Raw genomic sequence first — 17,087 nt, forward strand, 5'->3', positions numbered from 1 at the left:
GTGATGAGAACTGCTGAGCACTTGGAATTTAAACAATTTGTGTCGACTTTGTGGTGAAAGAAGTTTTAAGCCTGAACAAGATATAAAACATGGACCCATCTCATTTTCTGGGTTTGAGGTGCAATGGCACCTCACCATGCCAGGAAACAGGTGCTCAGTGGCTCTGGCTGAGCCCCTACAGCCTTAGTCAGGAGAGGTGGGTCTCTGGATGGAGCAAGAGGTCTTTCAGGATACCAAGGTCTCAGGTTTGCAAATCTAACTTGACCAGAAAAGGGCCTGCTAGTTCCTCCCGTTTGTCTGCCAAATCTACACTTGTTCTGCTCAGCGCGTTCCTAAATGTTTTGTCCAATTTTATTTGGAAATGGATCATGGGATGTGGCTTCCAACTCTTCCCCTCCTCCAAGATTAAACGTGTTGTTATTGCACTGTAAACACATACAATCCTAACATATTTTTTTCCTAACTTTTTTTTCTCCCCGATTTTATTTATTTTCTGTTGTATAATCCCCGTTCTGTGCTAATGCTGATGAATGTGAGGGATGTATTTTCTGTCATGTAAAATAGTACTGGGGATAAACTCTGCCTAAGATTTTGGCTGACCCGCTCATCAGGCTTAGCTCAAAAAATTAATTTGTCATTACCCAGGTGCTACGCACTAAGCTTTATTGGCATAGAGGAGCACTGCATACTGTATGTTCTTTGGAAGGAAAAAAAGTGGTCATGTAATTACTGAGACAGTAAACAGTCATTTCCAATCTAGTAATATTTTATATGAACTGGCACTGTATGTTGTATATCATCCATCTTGCTAATCCTTGTTCCACATTGCCTCCCACTTGAGGCCAAGAACATTACAGCTGTGCCAGAGAGTGGGTGGAAAAATAGCCTTATTATTAACCTAAGTTGAAAACATAATGGCTTTTTGAATGTCTTCATTCACGGATGCAGTCATACTAAAATATTAATACCCTTAAGTATAGAGAAACAGGACTTTCATATAGAATCTATTGCCCATATGTTGCAAAAGTGAAAGCCTTTAAGAAAGTGTTGGGACTGTACCTGTTGTTTTATGCTTTCTCTTGTAAAAAATCCAGTATTCTGTAATAAAGGAGCCAAAATATTCTTCAGAGTGGGTTTTGAGCAATGCTGCTGCCATCACTAACATTGTCTTGTGGTAAATGAAAGAAGGGTTTCTCTAGTCTTGTGTTTGTCTGAAAACACAGGCAACAATCAAATGGATATTGAAACACAGGTAATGACTTCTTAGTGCCATCAGCCAGAGTTGCATCACCAGTGTCAGTGTTTGTTTAAATCTCAACCTTGGTGTGAGCAGAAGTACTCAAGATGTGTGTGTTTGTTTTCTGGGAGCAAGCACTGTCAAGAGTAGAGGAGAAAACTGCAAGCCTCACTAGATTCGTCTTCATAGGACCCCAGAATCCTTGATTTGCAAGCAGAAATGAAGGGACCTAGCAGTGAAAAACAAGTAAATACGTATCACGGCATCACTGAAAAGCCACAAGAAGAGGATATGATGCTGTTCTTCAGTCATAGTTGTGGTTTGCCTTTCCTAGGTCTGTAACTCACTTCTGTGTATATCATCCTAGGGAAAATACAAATCCTCCACAAACATCTTTGGGAGGCATAAGCTTTTAACTACCCAGAAAAAAAAAAAGGGAAATAAATCTTGATTGTATTAATTTATGACTAGCATGAAAAAATGTGTCCCCTTTTAAAAAGGAGAGGGAAAAAAAATCCAAAAAGGATTCAAACCTACATTGTGTCAGGCCATGTGTTGTAAATCAGCCTAATTGTTTTAGAATTCAGAAGTGTTTCATCATTTCAAATTGGGCTTGTCTGATATTTAGTTCCACATTTTTGGTAACTCTGCAGGACTAATCTGGAGCCTGCTGTTGCACATGAAAAGCTTTTTTTATCCTATCTTTTAAGACTGATGGAATGAGAGGAGTTTGACAAGTAATCGCTTAGTTATCTCTGTGTTAAAGCTTATGATATGCATTATAGTGAGAATGTGCACTATGCAGTTCCAGAAATAATTTTGCTATACATTAAGGTTTATCTTTCTTGCATGCAAAGTGCAAGAGTGCGTAATGCTGATAGAGGATTTCAAATTGCTTGGAAATATCTTTAGATTTCTCCTAATAAGGCTTAGCAGGAGCCAAAATACCATGCAAGACATGGATCCTAGTCTTACAAGGACTTCCCTCCAAGCACGTCCTTATTCCTGTATCCCTCATCTCAAGTGAAAAGAAAATTCACATTTTTAGGACACTATTATGTAGTTTCTCTGGTGACCCACTGCACTTTGTGGATAAATAAAAGTCATAGATGAGTAGGGTTTGCTTCGTGAAAGGACCGAGCAATGCTTCTTCCCAGTGAGAACCGGTGGTTGCAAAGCTCATTTGACAATCTAACCTCTAACCCACCATCCCTTAGTTCTCCTTCAGAAAAAAGTTTACATAGTTTTTCCTTAAACTAGACATTGTAAACTACAATAACATGTTGAATAAAAGAGAAGGGCATATTATCTAAAGGCTGCTGCTACCAGCATATTGTGATTGTTCAGGTTGGTCTCCATGCGAAATGAACACTGATTAAAAGAAAGAACCTTTTGTCAGGGAAGAAGAGGCTGAAGATTAAATACTGCACAAGGACCCCTTGGCTTTTTTTATTTTATTTTATTTCTGTTTAGCTTTCAGCTTGGACTGGGGACTTTGTTCTAAAGCTCTATGAATTTTTTGGTAGCGAAACACCGTTAAGCTGCACATCCGTGGTATTTTGTTGGATGTGTTCCTGTGGCTGCCATGGTGACCTGTGGAGAACGCTGTACGCAATCATGCTACTCCAAACGTGATTAGATACATTCAGGATCCGCGTGCTATTGATGCCAAGGAACACTGAATAGTTTCATCTACTTTGCAGACAAGCTTCAGTGTAAGCCCTCCTGCCACTGCCTGCTCAAGGCCACCTTTGACAGCCACAGGAGCCAACACATCCCTGTTTAGGCACTCGTTTTGTTCCTTTTCTCTATTTTTCCTTCTCCCTCTGATTAAGTTGCCAATCACCCCGCTTCTTTCTCTTCTTGTCTTGATAAGTTGCCAATCATTTCATACAGCCTGTACCTCTCCAGCCAAGTATTTCTCTTGTCATAACTTGGAAACAGGCTGCTGGAGATTTATTTTAAATCTTGATCTGATTAAATGCCACATCTTGATCTTTGGAGAGCCATAGGGCCTATACATCATGGTGCTATCTTGTTTGGACTGCTGTGAACTGGTATTAATTAGAGGACTTGAGACGTGCCCCATAGGTCGTCCAACACACTCTCAATACTCCCTTCCCTTAATAGATATTAAATGTTGGTGAACAGATTTTTTAATCAGTTTTCCAAGTCATACATGGTTGATACTATCAAGAAAGAAACCATTGATTGTAAAAGGACTTCTGGGGGGAATAACGTATTTATTCGTATGGCACATGGGTTTTTACCATTTTGCTCTGGTTAGTGAATTATTTATCCAAAGATTGCAAAGCAGGAACATTATTTAGGAAGGTTTTCAACTAATAAATAGCAATGGGAAATTAAGAAAAGCTGAAAGTGTTTACCATGAAAAGTGTCTTTAAAATTAATGTTTGTGAGATTGCAAAATAGTTTTCTGGGGAAATTATGGGAAGCTTCATTCTAGGAAATCTGCAGATAGGACCAGATAAACCTTTGGAAGGATTACATGTGAAAATGTAATGCTGCATCTCTGCAATGGGAGCTTAGCTGAATTTTTCTGCCTCTAAGAGTTTTATAATTCTATAAAATCCTGCTTTCCTTGATTTGCAAGATAACAGTTCCCCCCAGTATTTATACTTCATTAGCTCATTTTCCAGTCACAAGGAAAAGACTGCATGAGTCATCTTAGCTTTTCTCTCTCGTTTTGGAAGTACACATGTTAACGCATCTATTCTGCATCTCCATTTATTTTGTTAGTTAAAGATCAGGCATAATAATAATAATAATAACAACAATAATAACAACAACAATAATAATAATACAACTGGGATACCAATCTCTTACCACAAGCATTTTCCTCGCTCCTGTGAGGCTGCCCAGGCAAGGTGAAACATGAGCTGTAATTCTTCATCAGGATGCTTTTTATTTACATGATGTTAGTCTGTGCAAAACAAGATGCTCTACAAGGGACAAACGCAACTCGGGCTGGGAGGCTGTTGTGAGATACTTCTCCAAGATCTTTGAGCTTCAGCTTTCTTGAGCACGGATCCCCCACACGAAGTGTGTTCTGCGTTCTCGTTCCTTGTGCTCATTAAGCGCTGCCATTTATTTTTGTGTGTCTGCACAAATATATGGCTTTATTACTAAAGTGGTTTGTTTATCTTTGCTGCTGCTGCATTTATTTTAGCACTCATCTAAACAATTAATTAGGGAAACACTTGAGTGCCGAATACACTTCTTCAGATACCACTCAGTTGTGGTTTTTTATTTCCAGGAGCATCAAGCATTTAAAAAAAAACAACATCTTTTGCGGGTTTTTTTCCTAACCATGCCTTTTTCCCCCTTGTTTGAAGCTTCCAGAGGCAGAGTATATTGCTTTGAAAGATCATGGGCCCTGTTGAGAGTTCAAAGCCAAGTAAAGATGATGCTTAAAGTTCAAAGGCTCTGTGGCATTGCATTTTCATCTGCATAAAATTGTTTCAACCAACTAGGAAGATAGAAGAGTTGTCAGGAATTTCTTCTATTTCTTTCTTATTATTACTATAAAAAAAAGCTTAATTGGGGCATCAATGTGTCACTGCTAACAAGTTCAGGGAAAATGAAGCTCCTTAGATGAAACACTGCTTGAAGGTGTACACAGTGTAGGAAAGATTTGACATGTGCTGTGACCCTGTGAGAGTGAAACTGTGAGTGCCTAGGAATCGATACGAGATAGGTAAGAGTTTATAATGTTGAAGTCAAGAAAGAATTGAAAGTGACTGCATCTTGGGCAAAAGGAGCAAGGGAGTGTGATGTGTTCAGACAATGGGTTTTGACCTAAGTTTTAAAAATGGGGAAAAGGAACACATTTTTAAGGGGAGAAAAAAAAAAGTTGTCAAATAGGTGAAATTTTGCTCCTTGAAAATAGTGTGTGTGTTGTAACAAATCATGACTTGGAGTGGAGGCTTTCTTTGTCCTTTGACCGGCAGAGAATGGGGCCCCTGTTAATTGGCTTGGCCAAAAGCAGTAAAATACGGGGTTGGGTGGCATTGGGTGTTAAGGGAAAATAGGTCTTTGTTGACTGAAGTTCAGGGCACTTAGAGACAATATTTCACCTAGAATTTCTTCCCATCCTGCTTAAGTGCCCCTTAAGCCAGCTCAAATGTCTTGTATTGATTTTTTCCATTTCCTATAAGCAAACTTTTGGAGGAAGGATGCCTGACCATAGTTGGCCAGATGGAAGCAGCACTAGCAACCATTGCTCTGCTGTTACTCACATTGCTGTCTCTCTTCTCCTTTGTTTATTTTTAATGGTTTCTTCACAGTATTCCTTTGAGGTCAGGATTAGTCTTTCCATTTTACAAGGAGAAGCTGGGACACAGGCAGATTAAAGGCCAGATTGTTCAAAAGCATTTAGGCATCTAAAGATTCGGATGGACATTGAATGTGATTTTTAGATCTTCAGCACCCTATTCCTAGAAATGAATTATCCAAGTTTTAGAGTCTCTTACAACAATAGTATGCGAGTCTTCCAGGTTGAAACCAACCCAACACGGTCTTCTTACCAAGTTTGTGAGTAAGGGGCAGAGGTGGGTTTTTGTTGTTCCTTTTTTTAAGGGGTTTTCATTAAGTGTCAGCAATGGCAGATCTTTACACCCTGTGCCTGCTTGTATAACTCCTTCTCCCTGGACTTCTTCCTCTTTTGTCTCTTTGTACTGCTAAATCTGGCTTTTCCTACACCATCTTTACGAGACACAAGCTCAGAGTTTTAGGGCTGTCAGGGCTGTGGGTGGAGAGATGGTCTTGTAATATTGAGGGAATACTTGAGATTAAAGAAAACTTCATCATGAATTCATCACATCAGACACAATAGAACCGCATAAGCTGTACTTTAAAATACATCACAGTATTAGCTTTTGAATTAATAAATTTCTTTATATATTTCTGAAAACAAGGCATTATTGTCATGCATGTCTGTGACAACATGGGCCACCCTGACATTTTAATGTCTTTGGTTTTGTTTCTTAAAAAAAATTAAAATAAAATTCCCGTGTCTTTGCTCTGAAAAAACTTGTGTGCGAAATTTGCTAGTGAATGAGAGCTGGTTCCCAACTGATTTTTATATGTTTATAAATATCTGAAGTGTGGGAGACACATGGAAATGGCCAACCTCTTTTCAGTGGTCTGTGGGGATAGGACAAGTGGCAATATGTGGAAGAACTTTTTCACAGTGAGGGTGACAGACCCCTGAGACAGGCTGCCCAGGGGGGTTGTGGAGTCTCCATCTCTGGAGATTTTCAAGACCTGTCTGGACGCCTCCCTGTGCGACCTGTCCTAGGGAACCTGCTTTGGCAGGGGGGTTGTACGTGATGATCTCTGGAGGTCCCTTCCAACCCTACAATTCTGTGAATCTGTGAAACACAAAATAATAATAACTATGTCCAGCTGCTAGGAAGAAAAGTGTAAGGATTTGTACATGGGAGGAGAAAGTAAATTAAAGATTAAGGAGAATTAGTGTGACAATAAGAAGGAAAGCAAGAAAAGGAAAGGTAACAAGGACGAAAGCATAATAAATCAGTGGTTATTGGTGGTGTAGCTTCGTTTCAATGTCTCCCTAAAATTCAGGAATTCTTTGTGATACAGTGTGTATACATAGTGACAGGCCTTGTTTAGAATGATTTCCAATTAAAAAAAATAAATTTCTTTTTCTCCCCTATTTTTTGTATGTGCTTTTCTGTATTTTGCAGGTAGGAGATACAGTGGCTTCCCATGGGAAACCGACAGAGCTGAGATGAGAATGCCATCTCCCCACCCTCTCCTCCTGCTGTCCTACTTACTTTAGATTTCTTTTTTCTAAAATCTCTGACAGGCAGTTTGTATTATAAGAGGTATGGACTGATGTAAAAAAATCCCAATTTTTCTCTCCCCCCTGAGACCTAGAAACATGAATGGACCAAACATGAAACAATGACTGTCCCAGGGGATTTATGCTGTGTGGGTTGTTGGAGGGACTCAGGAAAGCTCCTGTGGAGCTTTACACTGGGTGGGTGTTTGGGAAACACCAGGCCTGGTCTGTGGTGTTTCCATCAACCTGCAGATCAGGGTTGACATGGTATTGATTTGCATTTCCAGTGCCACCAACCACTCTTCGATATCTCCACAGCACTTTCTGAGTTGATGTTTGAACATCTCTCATCCATCAGCCCAGACCATTGCAGCTCAGCTCATACAGTGCTGGCTTCTTTAAGGACAGATTAGTTAGGAATGACACAGAATTGCCTTGATGTTCTAAACTGATTTTTAATGTCTGTTGGTATATGCTGGGATGTATTTCTGCCTGTGAAAGATTTCGTGATATACAATATCTGTATTGGAAGCTGGTTTTGGATGATGTGGCTTTGCAGCCATAGTGTAAGACCATAGGAAAAACTCAGATGTGCTCTCCTGATCATCCTTTGCTAGTGTTTTGAAACATGGTCTGAAATTGCATCAGGGAAGTTTAGGTTGGATATTATGATTTTTTTTTTACTGAAGGGGTTGTTAGATATTGGACCAGGCTGCCCAGGGAGGTCTTTGAGTCACCATCCCTGGGGGTGTTTAAAAGAAGAGTATATGTTTTACTTGGTGGCATGGTCTAGTGTTGGATATAGTAGAGCTGGATAGATGGTTAGACTTGATCTTGAAGGTCTTTTCCACCCGTAACCATTCTGTGATTCTGTGATTCTATATGTACTTATTTACCCTGCCACCACATTTATAATCCAATCCTGCCTCTGCTTCCCCCTCCACCAACCCCCTTATCACATCTAGTGCAAATATTGAATGAGTGTTTTCAAGCTGGAGATGTGGAAGTTGACCCCTTTCTTCAAAAATAAACCAGAAAGCCTGACACACTGTACCACCAATGTGCTGACCATTGGCTTCCAGGTCATTACACGAGCAGCAGGGAAGAGTTCAGGAATTTGCTGAAATCTGTCATTGTCCTATAGGAAAAAAAATGTGCATTGGAATTCTTCAGATATGTTTAGAGCTATTAGCCATTAAAAACTGTTTAATATAAGTGGCTTATTCCAGAGAGCAAGAAAAGCAGATTCTGGCAATTTTGCCCTTGATATCTTTTCTATCTGTGTCGCACTTTAGTCAAAATTTACATAATAATGGCTAGGAAAGTGTTGTGGCACATGAACCGGTGCATATTAGTTCTTAGTTGCTTTCCCAAAAGGCTTGAAAATGCAGCAGATTTAATCTAGGTCAAAAAAAAAAAGAAAAAAAAAGAAAAAAAAAGGAGGGGGGGGAAAGGAAAAAAGAAACCCGCACTCCCATTTTGTAGGCAGAGGACATTTATAGAGAGCATTTGTATTCACAAGGGTACAGGAATGACAGAGTGCGACTCCTCCAAAAGAGCTCCCCGGTGCAGCTGAAGGCTGACAGCAAACTAGGACTTGTGGCCAATTAACAGAAAGGCCGTCATAACTCGCAAGGCATGGAGAGAAAAAATTGAGCTCCGTGGGATCGTTTTTCACTGGCCATTTACAGGGCTGTTACCGGCCTGGAGCGTTTGTGCTTTAATGTGCTCGGGGCGGTTCGGAGCACGCCGGGGCTGGTGCATTGCCGCCCTGGATGTTATAACCAGGAGGAAAAATAGAGCAGAGGGTGGAATTTGGCACATCCCGCTTGTGAATCCTTCTCACACAGGAGCCCCAGCCTTACCTTCAGCTGATGTATTAATATTAGAAGTGGCATCGCTATAATATGCGCTGTCATTAGAGCGGCGATGCGGTTTCCTGGCTGGTGACAGGATTGGTAATACGGTTTCCATCAGGGTGCCAATTATATCGAACTATTAGCAAACCTGAGCTAATTGGGAGGCGGCATCGTTAAAGGTTGATTTCTGTAGTAGACAGCAGTTCTATCAGGGATTGCTTCGGGAGTGAATCGTTGCCATCGTACTCTCGAGTGACACCGTAGAGCGAGAGGATGGTGCAGGTAGGAATCAAAATGCATCCCTGCTGTAGCCACCTTCTTTCTCTGTTCAGCAGGATTACAGAAATAGTTGGATTTCTGGAAGGGTTGTTTTTTTCTACTGTCCCCTTGTCAGGAATGTCTGTATTTACTTTTCAGCCATTTGATGCTTTTCTCTGGTTTTGAATGGAAAAGCTCAACCAAAACCTCTGAGACTTGAAACATCCAGTACTGGTGCCTTCCATGCAGGTCAGCCAGTTGCACCCACACCTGTAATGCAGAAGAAATCCCAGACAGGGCTCCCATGGTTTTGCACCCCATCTAAGGAATGTGAAAAGGCTTGGTTGCCCAACCATGGACCCACACTCCTGTAGCAATAGGTCTTTTCAGTGGAGAATTTTCCATGTCTTCATTGCCTTTTGGAAGGTGACAGCACAGGTCATGGTGGGTTTGGTTGGAAATCATACCAATCAGGAAGCTGTTTGTGATTTACGGAGCGCGTGTTTCAGTGCTCGGCTGAACAGCTGGACCATATGAGACCCTTGTAAAGAGTATCCCTGTTAAATCAGTGTAACATTTAAATTTTGGTAGAGGAAGAGCAAGTGTGGAAATCCAGAGAGGAACATTTGGAGGGGGGAAAGGGGGGAAGGGAAGGAAATAAATCCTCCTTAATTTAGGCTGGCTTGAACTGTGCTGGATTGACAAGAAGCTACTGTCCCCATTGAGATTCCAGGCTTGTATGAAGCCAGCACCTGTTCTGCTTGCAAATGCACACACAAAAGTGAGCTTCATTCACAGAAAGAAAGAAACATAGCGGGACTTCACTCATTTAGCCTTCCAGGGCCTCCAGTCCCTTGATCTGTCAGCCCCTTAGAATTCAAACGCAGCCTTTAAAGGAATTTTCAATTCACAACATGATGACTTTGTTGATGTCCTGAATGTGAATGTATTTTGAATTGAATTTGTCTGCCAGGATTCCATTACTTGCTAAAAGAATACAGAGTTCAATCATCAGATAATCATTATAGCTGTTTTGAAGTGTTTATTTTATTAGTCTAGAAGGTAAAGCAAATTTCATACTTTTAAGTTGTTGCAGGATTTGCAGGCGCACTGATAAGCTCTTGTATTTCTATACCCTATGGTTAGGGTTCAGACACTGTCAGCGGGTGATAATATGCACAACACAGAAGAGATCCAAATTGACAAATTTTGACAGTTAAAAACTGTAGAAACTCATAAACGAGACCAGTGAATATGAGGGTGAGTTGTTGGGGTTTGGTTCTACCCCACCCCCATCTCCCCTTTTTTCTATCTTTTCTCTTTTAATTCCCAAAAGTTAAATTTGCAGGCCTGGGAAATTGCAGCATGTTTTTCTTCAAGCAAATCAAAACCACACAGCATCTTGTTTTAATCATTTGTTTTAATTCCTGTCCACATCCAAGGGTTATTTTGTCATACTGACGCACCCGTCCAATTCCTGGTAATTTTTATCTACGTATTCAGAGACGTTTGCACACCCAAAGCAAGATGGAGGTTGCCATATTCATTCATGCATTAAATCCTGGCTGAGAGATTAAGCTTCTTACACAGATCCCAGTCCTGTTAAATGCCAGTGAGGACTGTGTAAGGCACATCTCGGGGTGGAGGAGAGCTTCTCTTTGTTAGGTGGTCAAAATTAGCAGTGTAAACAGTCCTCACAGATTAATTAGTCTGTGTTTGAATTGGGAAAAAGTGATAAAAATGGCGATGTGATGGAGCTCCTTGTGATGTCATGGGGCTGTATTTACAGCCTAACAAAACCGTGTCAGCTCTGCTGGGTGGATGGGGACAAGGGTTTCGCAAATTTGGCTAATTTCGGTGGTAGAGCAGAGGTCGTATCGGAGGAAAGGTCCTGTTGCTGGAGGTCACTATCAAGCAACCCTTTGAAAAACTCCCCTTCCTCAAGGGAGGAGAGCACTTTTTGATGTTTGATGGTGAAAGCTCTGCAATTTGTTGATGTTCTGCAATGTGCAAAAATGCCCTCCAGAAACATAATCACAGTATCACTAGGTTGGAAAAGACCTTTGAGATCATCAAGTCCAACCATACCTGTCTTCTACTAAACCATATCCCCGAGCACCTCATCTACCCATCTTTTAAATACATCCAGGGTTGGTGACTCAACTCCCTGCCTGGGCAGCCTCTTCCAGTGCCCAATAACCCTTTCATTGAAGAGTTTTCTTCTAATGTCCAATCTGAACCTGCCCTGGCGCAGCTTGAGTCCATTCCCCCTTGTCCTATCACCTGTCACTTGGGCGAAGAGACTATCGCCCACCTCTCTACACCCTCCTTTCAGGTAATTGTAGGCAGCTATAAGGTCTCCCCAGCCTCCTCCAGGCTAAACAACCCCAGTTTCCTCAGCTGCTCCTCGTAAGATTTACCCTCCAGACCCTTCCCCAGCCTGGTTGCCCTTCTCTGAACTCACTCCAGGGCCTCGATGCCCTTCTTGTAGTGAGGGGCCCAAAACTGAACCCAGCATTTGAGGTGCAGCCTCACTAGGCCCAAGTACAGCAGCACAATCACTGCCCGGGACCTGCTGGCCAAATGCAGATTCATTGTCAGCAGAGATTACCGCATGCAGTGGTGGGAGAGTCCTCACCGTTCACTCTTTTTTTTCCCATCCCTGACTTGTAAATAAATGGTTGCTTTAGTGAAGCCTTGGCTGGGTGACCCCCGTGTAATCAAGTTGCTGCCATCTTTGACAGTGACTTGCGCAAAGCTGTTCCTAGCCACACGCAAGGCTGTTTGCCCCCTTCACTGTCTTGCTAAACAGGTTTGTGTGGAAATTAAATAAATAAAATCTTCACCACTGGTGCTAATTGGTGCCTTTGGCAGCCTGAGCAGGGGCTTGTGAATTGAACGTGTCATGGAGAATTGAATGTGTCAACTCTCTCCCAATGGCTGGGACCTTGAGGTCTTTTTCTAGCACTAAATTTCCTTTGAAAAACGAAAAAGAAAGAAAGAAAAAAAATGCGGGAGAGAAAACAAGCTGAAATAAGAGATCTTTTCCCTTTTTTTTTAACGAGGTGTTGAAGTTGAGCATTGTAGTGTACAGGCTGCAGCCGTTTTCTCCGCAGATGCTTTGAGAAGCAAGGCCGGTTTCTGCCTTTGTTTCTCAGGCATCCCATTTGTTGCTGTTAGATGCTGTGAAGCACAGGGTGGCAGGTTTGATTCAGTCTGTTCAAGCATCTGGCAGGATAGCCACGAAGTTGTTGCCGAAGTCCTTAAGGGACTGTAGGGATCCGCATGATTCATTCAGTAGTTTTTTCTAGGTACAAAGAAGAGATGTCTTACGCTGTAGTAAATACGGTTCCAAGTAGAGCACAACCAGCTTACCAAAACACAGGAGATTTGCTGCTTTAGAGGCACGAACAAGCAGCACAAGCTCCTGTTGCTTTGGTTAAGAAGACACTAGCCCACATGGAGTTAAACCGGGCTGTGTTTCAGGCTGTTGAGGATCTGCAGAACCATGTCCGCAAACCAATTCACCTTTTAAGTTGTCCTGACTAGGAGGGGAGAAGGTTATCGCTGCCAGGCTTTGAGTTATTTGGGTGTCGGAAAAGTTTAGTTGTGGTTCAAGCTGCTGTCAGGTTTGTTGGTGATGAAGCCAAGATTATGTGTTGGGCCGGGGGCGCAAGGGTAGGAGCTGGGGAGAGGAGACTTGAGGTTTTTGTCCTTTCTCTTCTCTTAGTAGGAAGCGTACATTTTCTTTTCCAGTGGCATCACTGATTTGTCTTTCGCAGTAGCACATTTTCTCAGGGAAAACTGTCTGCCCAGAGAAGCTGTGGCTGCCCCAGATCCCTGGCAGGGTTCAAGGCCAGGCTGGATGGGGCTTTGGGCAACTGGGCTAGTGGAGAGTGTCCCTGCCCATGGCAGGGGGTTGGAGCTAGATCAGCTTTGAGATCCCTCCCAACCCAACCCAGTCTGTGACTCTGTGAAAATGGAGGAAGGAAAGGCATTTCCTAGTTGTTTTTCAACAGGGGCCAGCTACCAGCCAACCAGCACAAATTAGCCCCATCCTCTTGCACAGGAGTCTTCCCTTCCAATATTTCTGCAGAAAAGGCTGAATTTGGTACTTTCTCCTAAAGGAAGCGATAGTGAGCCAAAGGGATCTTATACTGGAGGCATCTTCAAAGCTGACCTGTGGGAGACACAGTGGTTTGTGCAAGCTGCCAACAACCCCATCCAAAAGTCCATCGACTGAGCTATAGCATTTCCTTTGCGACTGTACAGCGACTTTTGTCTTTTCTGTTTTCCTGTGTTTTCTAATTTTCTTTTTTCAGCCCTTACATCTTCAGCATAGGTTCAAAATCAAATGTCCACGACTGGTGCCCATCCTCTCCTCAAACTAAAGCAATCCATCTCTTGTTTTGTTGTGCTTTTTTGAGAAGATATGAACAAAATGAGTCCAGAGGAAGGTTTTATCCACGTGCATTTTCCAAACTTTTGATCTGTGAATTCCCCATTTTTGTCAGGGTCCAGTGATCTGCCTGTGAAAGATCTGCACATCTCCCATTAAGCTACTGTTTTCTACCAGTTCTCATTCACAGAGACATTTTTTTCTCCTGCACTATTACTTCCCAAAAATGACTAGTTAAAGGGTATTTCACAGCATATTCATCTTTCAAGTGCAGTTCTTTCAAGTACTGCCAAGACTGATAAACCAATAGATTTCAAACTTCTCCTTATCAGAATAAACCCACAGAGCTGGAATCTGAAATGAAACTCTTTGGACCTACGGTAAAGGACATCGCAATTGCAAAGTCATGACTACTGCTTGATATTTTCCCCCTCTGAATCCTCTCTCCTGGTTAAAAAGCTTTATATTAAAAAGCTAATAAACCTTTTAAAAAATCAGGGAATGGTAGAAGATTGCCTTTGGAGCTGACTGGCAGGATGGAAATATGTTGCAATGTTTTCTCAAAGCCACGCCACTGAAGGTCACAAACCTGGGTTTGTTTCCCATTTGCATTCTGGAGTAAAATAATTTAAACCTTTACAAATTTTACGGTGGAGTCAAAGATTTAGGAACACTAAGAGGAAACTCAATCCTTACCGGCCTGTCCTTGCCTGTGACACTCATCCCTGCCAAACAACGTTTGGTTCGTTGAAATAATTATTAAACCGTCTCTATCGTAAACTGTGAAATTTGGAGGAACCTGTTGGCAGTATGAAAAATGTTCCTCCAGCTGCGTTAAGTCTGCATCGCCTTCCTGCCACTGCATTGTATTGCCTGCAAGTGCTTTTCTGCCTGGGGGATAAACTCGCTGTATTCCAGCTGGGAATACATGATTTCCTGTGCTTGCTGTAAAGGTGATGGTCATCACTGGCCAGGCTACAAAGCCAGAGGGAGCGTTCGCAGCGCGGCACTCAGCTTGAGCCCAGTGAAAGGTGGCAGAGGTTCTGGATTTGGCCTTTCCTTCCAAGGGCTGGTGTGGGCCACCTCTGCATGGCTGCTTAAGGTGTGCTAGCTGTGCTCTCCTGCACATGCTTTCTCCTAGGTCTCCTGTGCAGTTCAGGGAGTGCTCTCAGGTTGAACAAAAGCAGGCGTATCCGGCGGGATGTGCTGTTTCACCTCGGTCAACATTAGGGAACCGGTGCGAGCAGCAGCTTTGATCACTACCCGAAGGGCAGATTATTTCGTCTGTGTCACGCTCCAAGGGAAAACCGAGGCTTGAGAGCTGGGATTTCGTCTGTTTATTGTTTGCTTTTGACATTCCTCTGGAGCTGCAACAAATCTCTGCCCGTGATTAAGAGAACAGTTTTGTTTTCTAATTCATCAGTAAAATCTGCATCATGTTGTTTGATGAGAAGTAGGTTTTTGCTTCAGTAGCTGCTTCTGCCTCCCAGCCAGCACTGCCCAGTATGTTTTCCCTCTCCCCATAGCAGTTGGGTCACTAGCAGCCACGGAGCTCTCTATAGGAGATTTGGGGTCTCTCGTTGTGTGAGAGGCTCACAGTGTTCGCAGGCCAAGGGCTGCATTCAGCCTCACTCTGTTTCTCCTGTGGCAGGAGAAGCAAGAGAGGAGACTAAGATTGTGCCTACATCACTGTTTTACTGTGTCGGGTAGGAGCTATTTAAGTGTGAATTTTCCTTGTGTCTATACCTGAAATTGTGTTTTATGCGCGTAAGTGCACAAGTGAGGCTCCCAAAGCAGTTTCCCTCCCACTGGAAGTGATGTTGAAGTCACAAGCTGGGATAATGGAAGTGCTGAGCATCCCAATTGCAACACGGCTGCAGGGTCCTCCTGCAGTGAGCTCTCCACACATGCCTGTGCATCTCTGGGAGCAGACTTCATTGCTGGGGGACATTACACACTGCTGAAAGTCAAGGCTTGGCCCTCGTTTCTGTGCCCCACACCCATCATGTTATAGCTGTCCCCTGAGGATCTACCTGCAAGCCCTGATGTCACCCAGGGGCAGGTGTGGAACTGCCTGGGCTGCATGTGCTGCAGGAAGAGTTACTTGCCATGTTTTCAATAAAGTGGGAACAACCTGTGTTTGGTCCCACGGACCACGCTGCCAAAGGGATAAATGAGGGAATAAGGCAACTAAAACTGTTGGTATCACAGAAGGTTGGACGGATGGATCCTCACTTAGCACAGCCACCCATCTGCAGCCTCCACTGTCCCACCAGTATTGTGGTGTATCTTCCTTCTTGCAAGTGAGATGAGTGCACTACCTCCGTCCTATCTTGTTTCAAAAGAGGGGGGGGGGGGGGAAGCAAACCTTAGCTCATACATGTGAGGCCCTTGAAATCAGGTCCTGCTTTAACCCGATTTTCTGCCTGAGATGCAACAATGAATTCCTGCTGCTCGAGCTTGCCATCTTGCTTATATTCAAAGTATAATTGGGAGCCTTCAGAAAAATATAACCTTATTTACACTGTACAAAGCCAATTGGATTTTGGTTAACTTAATTTCTAAGTGATTACAGTTCACTAACAATGTAGGTGTGCTATAGATGCAATGCACAGGGGGTGACTTTTTATTTTAAACCATACAAGCTTTCTTTTATTCATGTCATACAGGCAGCCTCATGATAATTCACGTTTCCAGCTTTCATAATGTGTTGTTCAACCACTGTTTTTTCTCCCTCCCTATTGTACTCTCACAAATCATACTCACTAATTTCTGAAAGCTTTTCATTTCTCTCTATAGGTTGTTGTTTCGTAACATTTTATACAAGAAAAGCTGCTCTTGAGGCACAGAATGCACTGCACAATATTAAAACTTTACCTGGGGTGAGTACATTTACTTTTTGATCCTAATTATTTTATCGCCGGAAAAATAGCCCTTTCACTCAGGATGCTGCTTGGTGCCCAAATGACCTTGATCTCTTCAAGGGAGGGTGGCTAACCTGCTGGTCTGTCCTGTAACGGTGCCAGTCCTGTAGCAATGGCATCACCTCGAAAGGCTGCTTGCTCTTCTGTAGAAAGTCCCTTGGCTGGAAACAGTGCTGATTCCTGCTGACTAGAGGCAGTTACTGAAGTGCAAGGTAGATTCAATTCTATTTATTTATCTATTTATTTAAGGGGGAGGCAAGGGGGAGTGGAAACCTTATGGCAGAAAAACACTGCACCACTGGGACTTTGAGTTTGAAAAGGGAGAGAAAAGGGATAGACAAAAGGCAGCCAACTTTCTTAAATGCAGCCTTTTATCCATGTGCTTTCTCAACACCCTGACTGCACCTGGGTGGTGACTGCACATCAGGGTACCATGGAGCGTGGTCCAAGGTAGCTGCTTGCACGGTGTCACCCTGCTCCTGCCGCCACCTCTCCTCAGCAGCCTGTCACACTGATACCTCACACCGGTGGTTCAATGAGTTGTGGTTGTACTGTGGAAACTTGGAGCGTGCATTCCCCTACA

The 17,087-nt window shown here is 42.8% G+C and overlaps 1 protein-coding gene across 1 annotated transcript in view; it reads left to right on the forward strand.

Moving 5' to 3' along the window:
* Positions 1-17,087, forward strand: part of CELF2 (CUGBP Elav-like family member 2) — a 386,282-nt gene that overhangs the window by 269,990 nt on the left and 99,205 nt on the right. Inside the window, exon 4 of the mRNA XM_084270422.1 lies at positions 16,380-16,462. Within this exon, the coding sequence (XP_084126548.1) occupies positions 16,380-16,462 (83 nt within the window). The remainder of the gene's footprint in view (positions 1-16,379; positions 16,463-17,087) is intronic.

Source organism: Gallinula chloropus, assembly GCF_964237585.1.
Source record: "Gallinula chloropus genome assembly, chromosome: 1".
NCBI classification, from domain to species: domain Eukaryota; kingdom Metazoa; phylum Chordata; class Aves; order Gruiformes; family Rallidae; genus Gallinula; species Gallinula chloropus.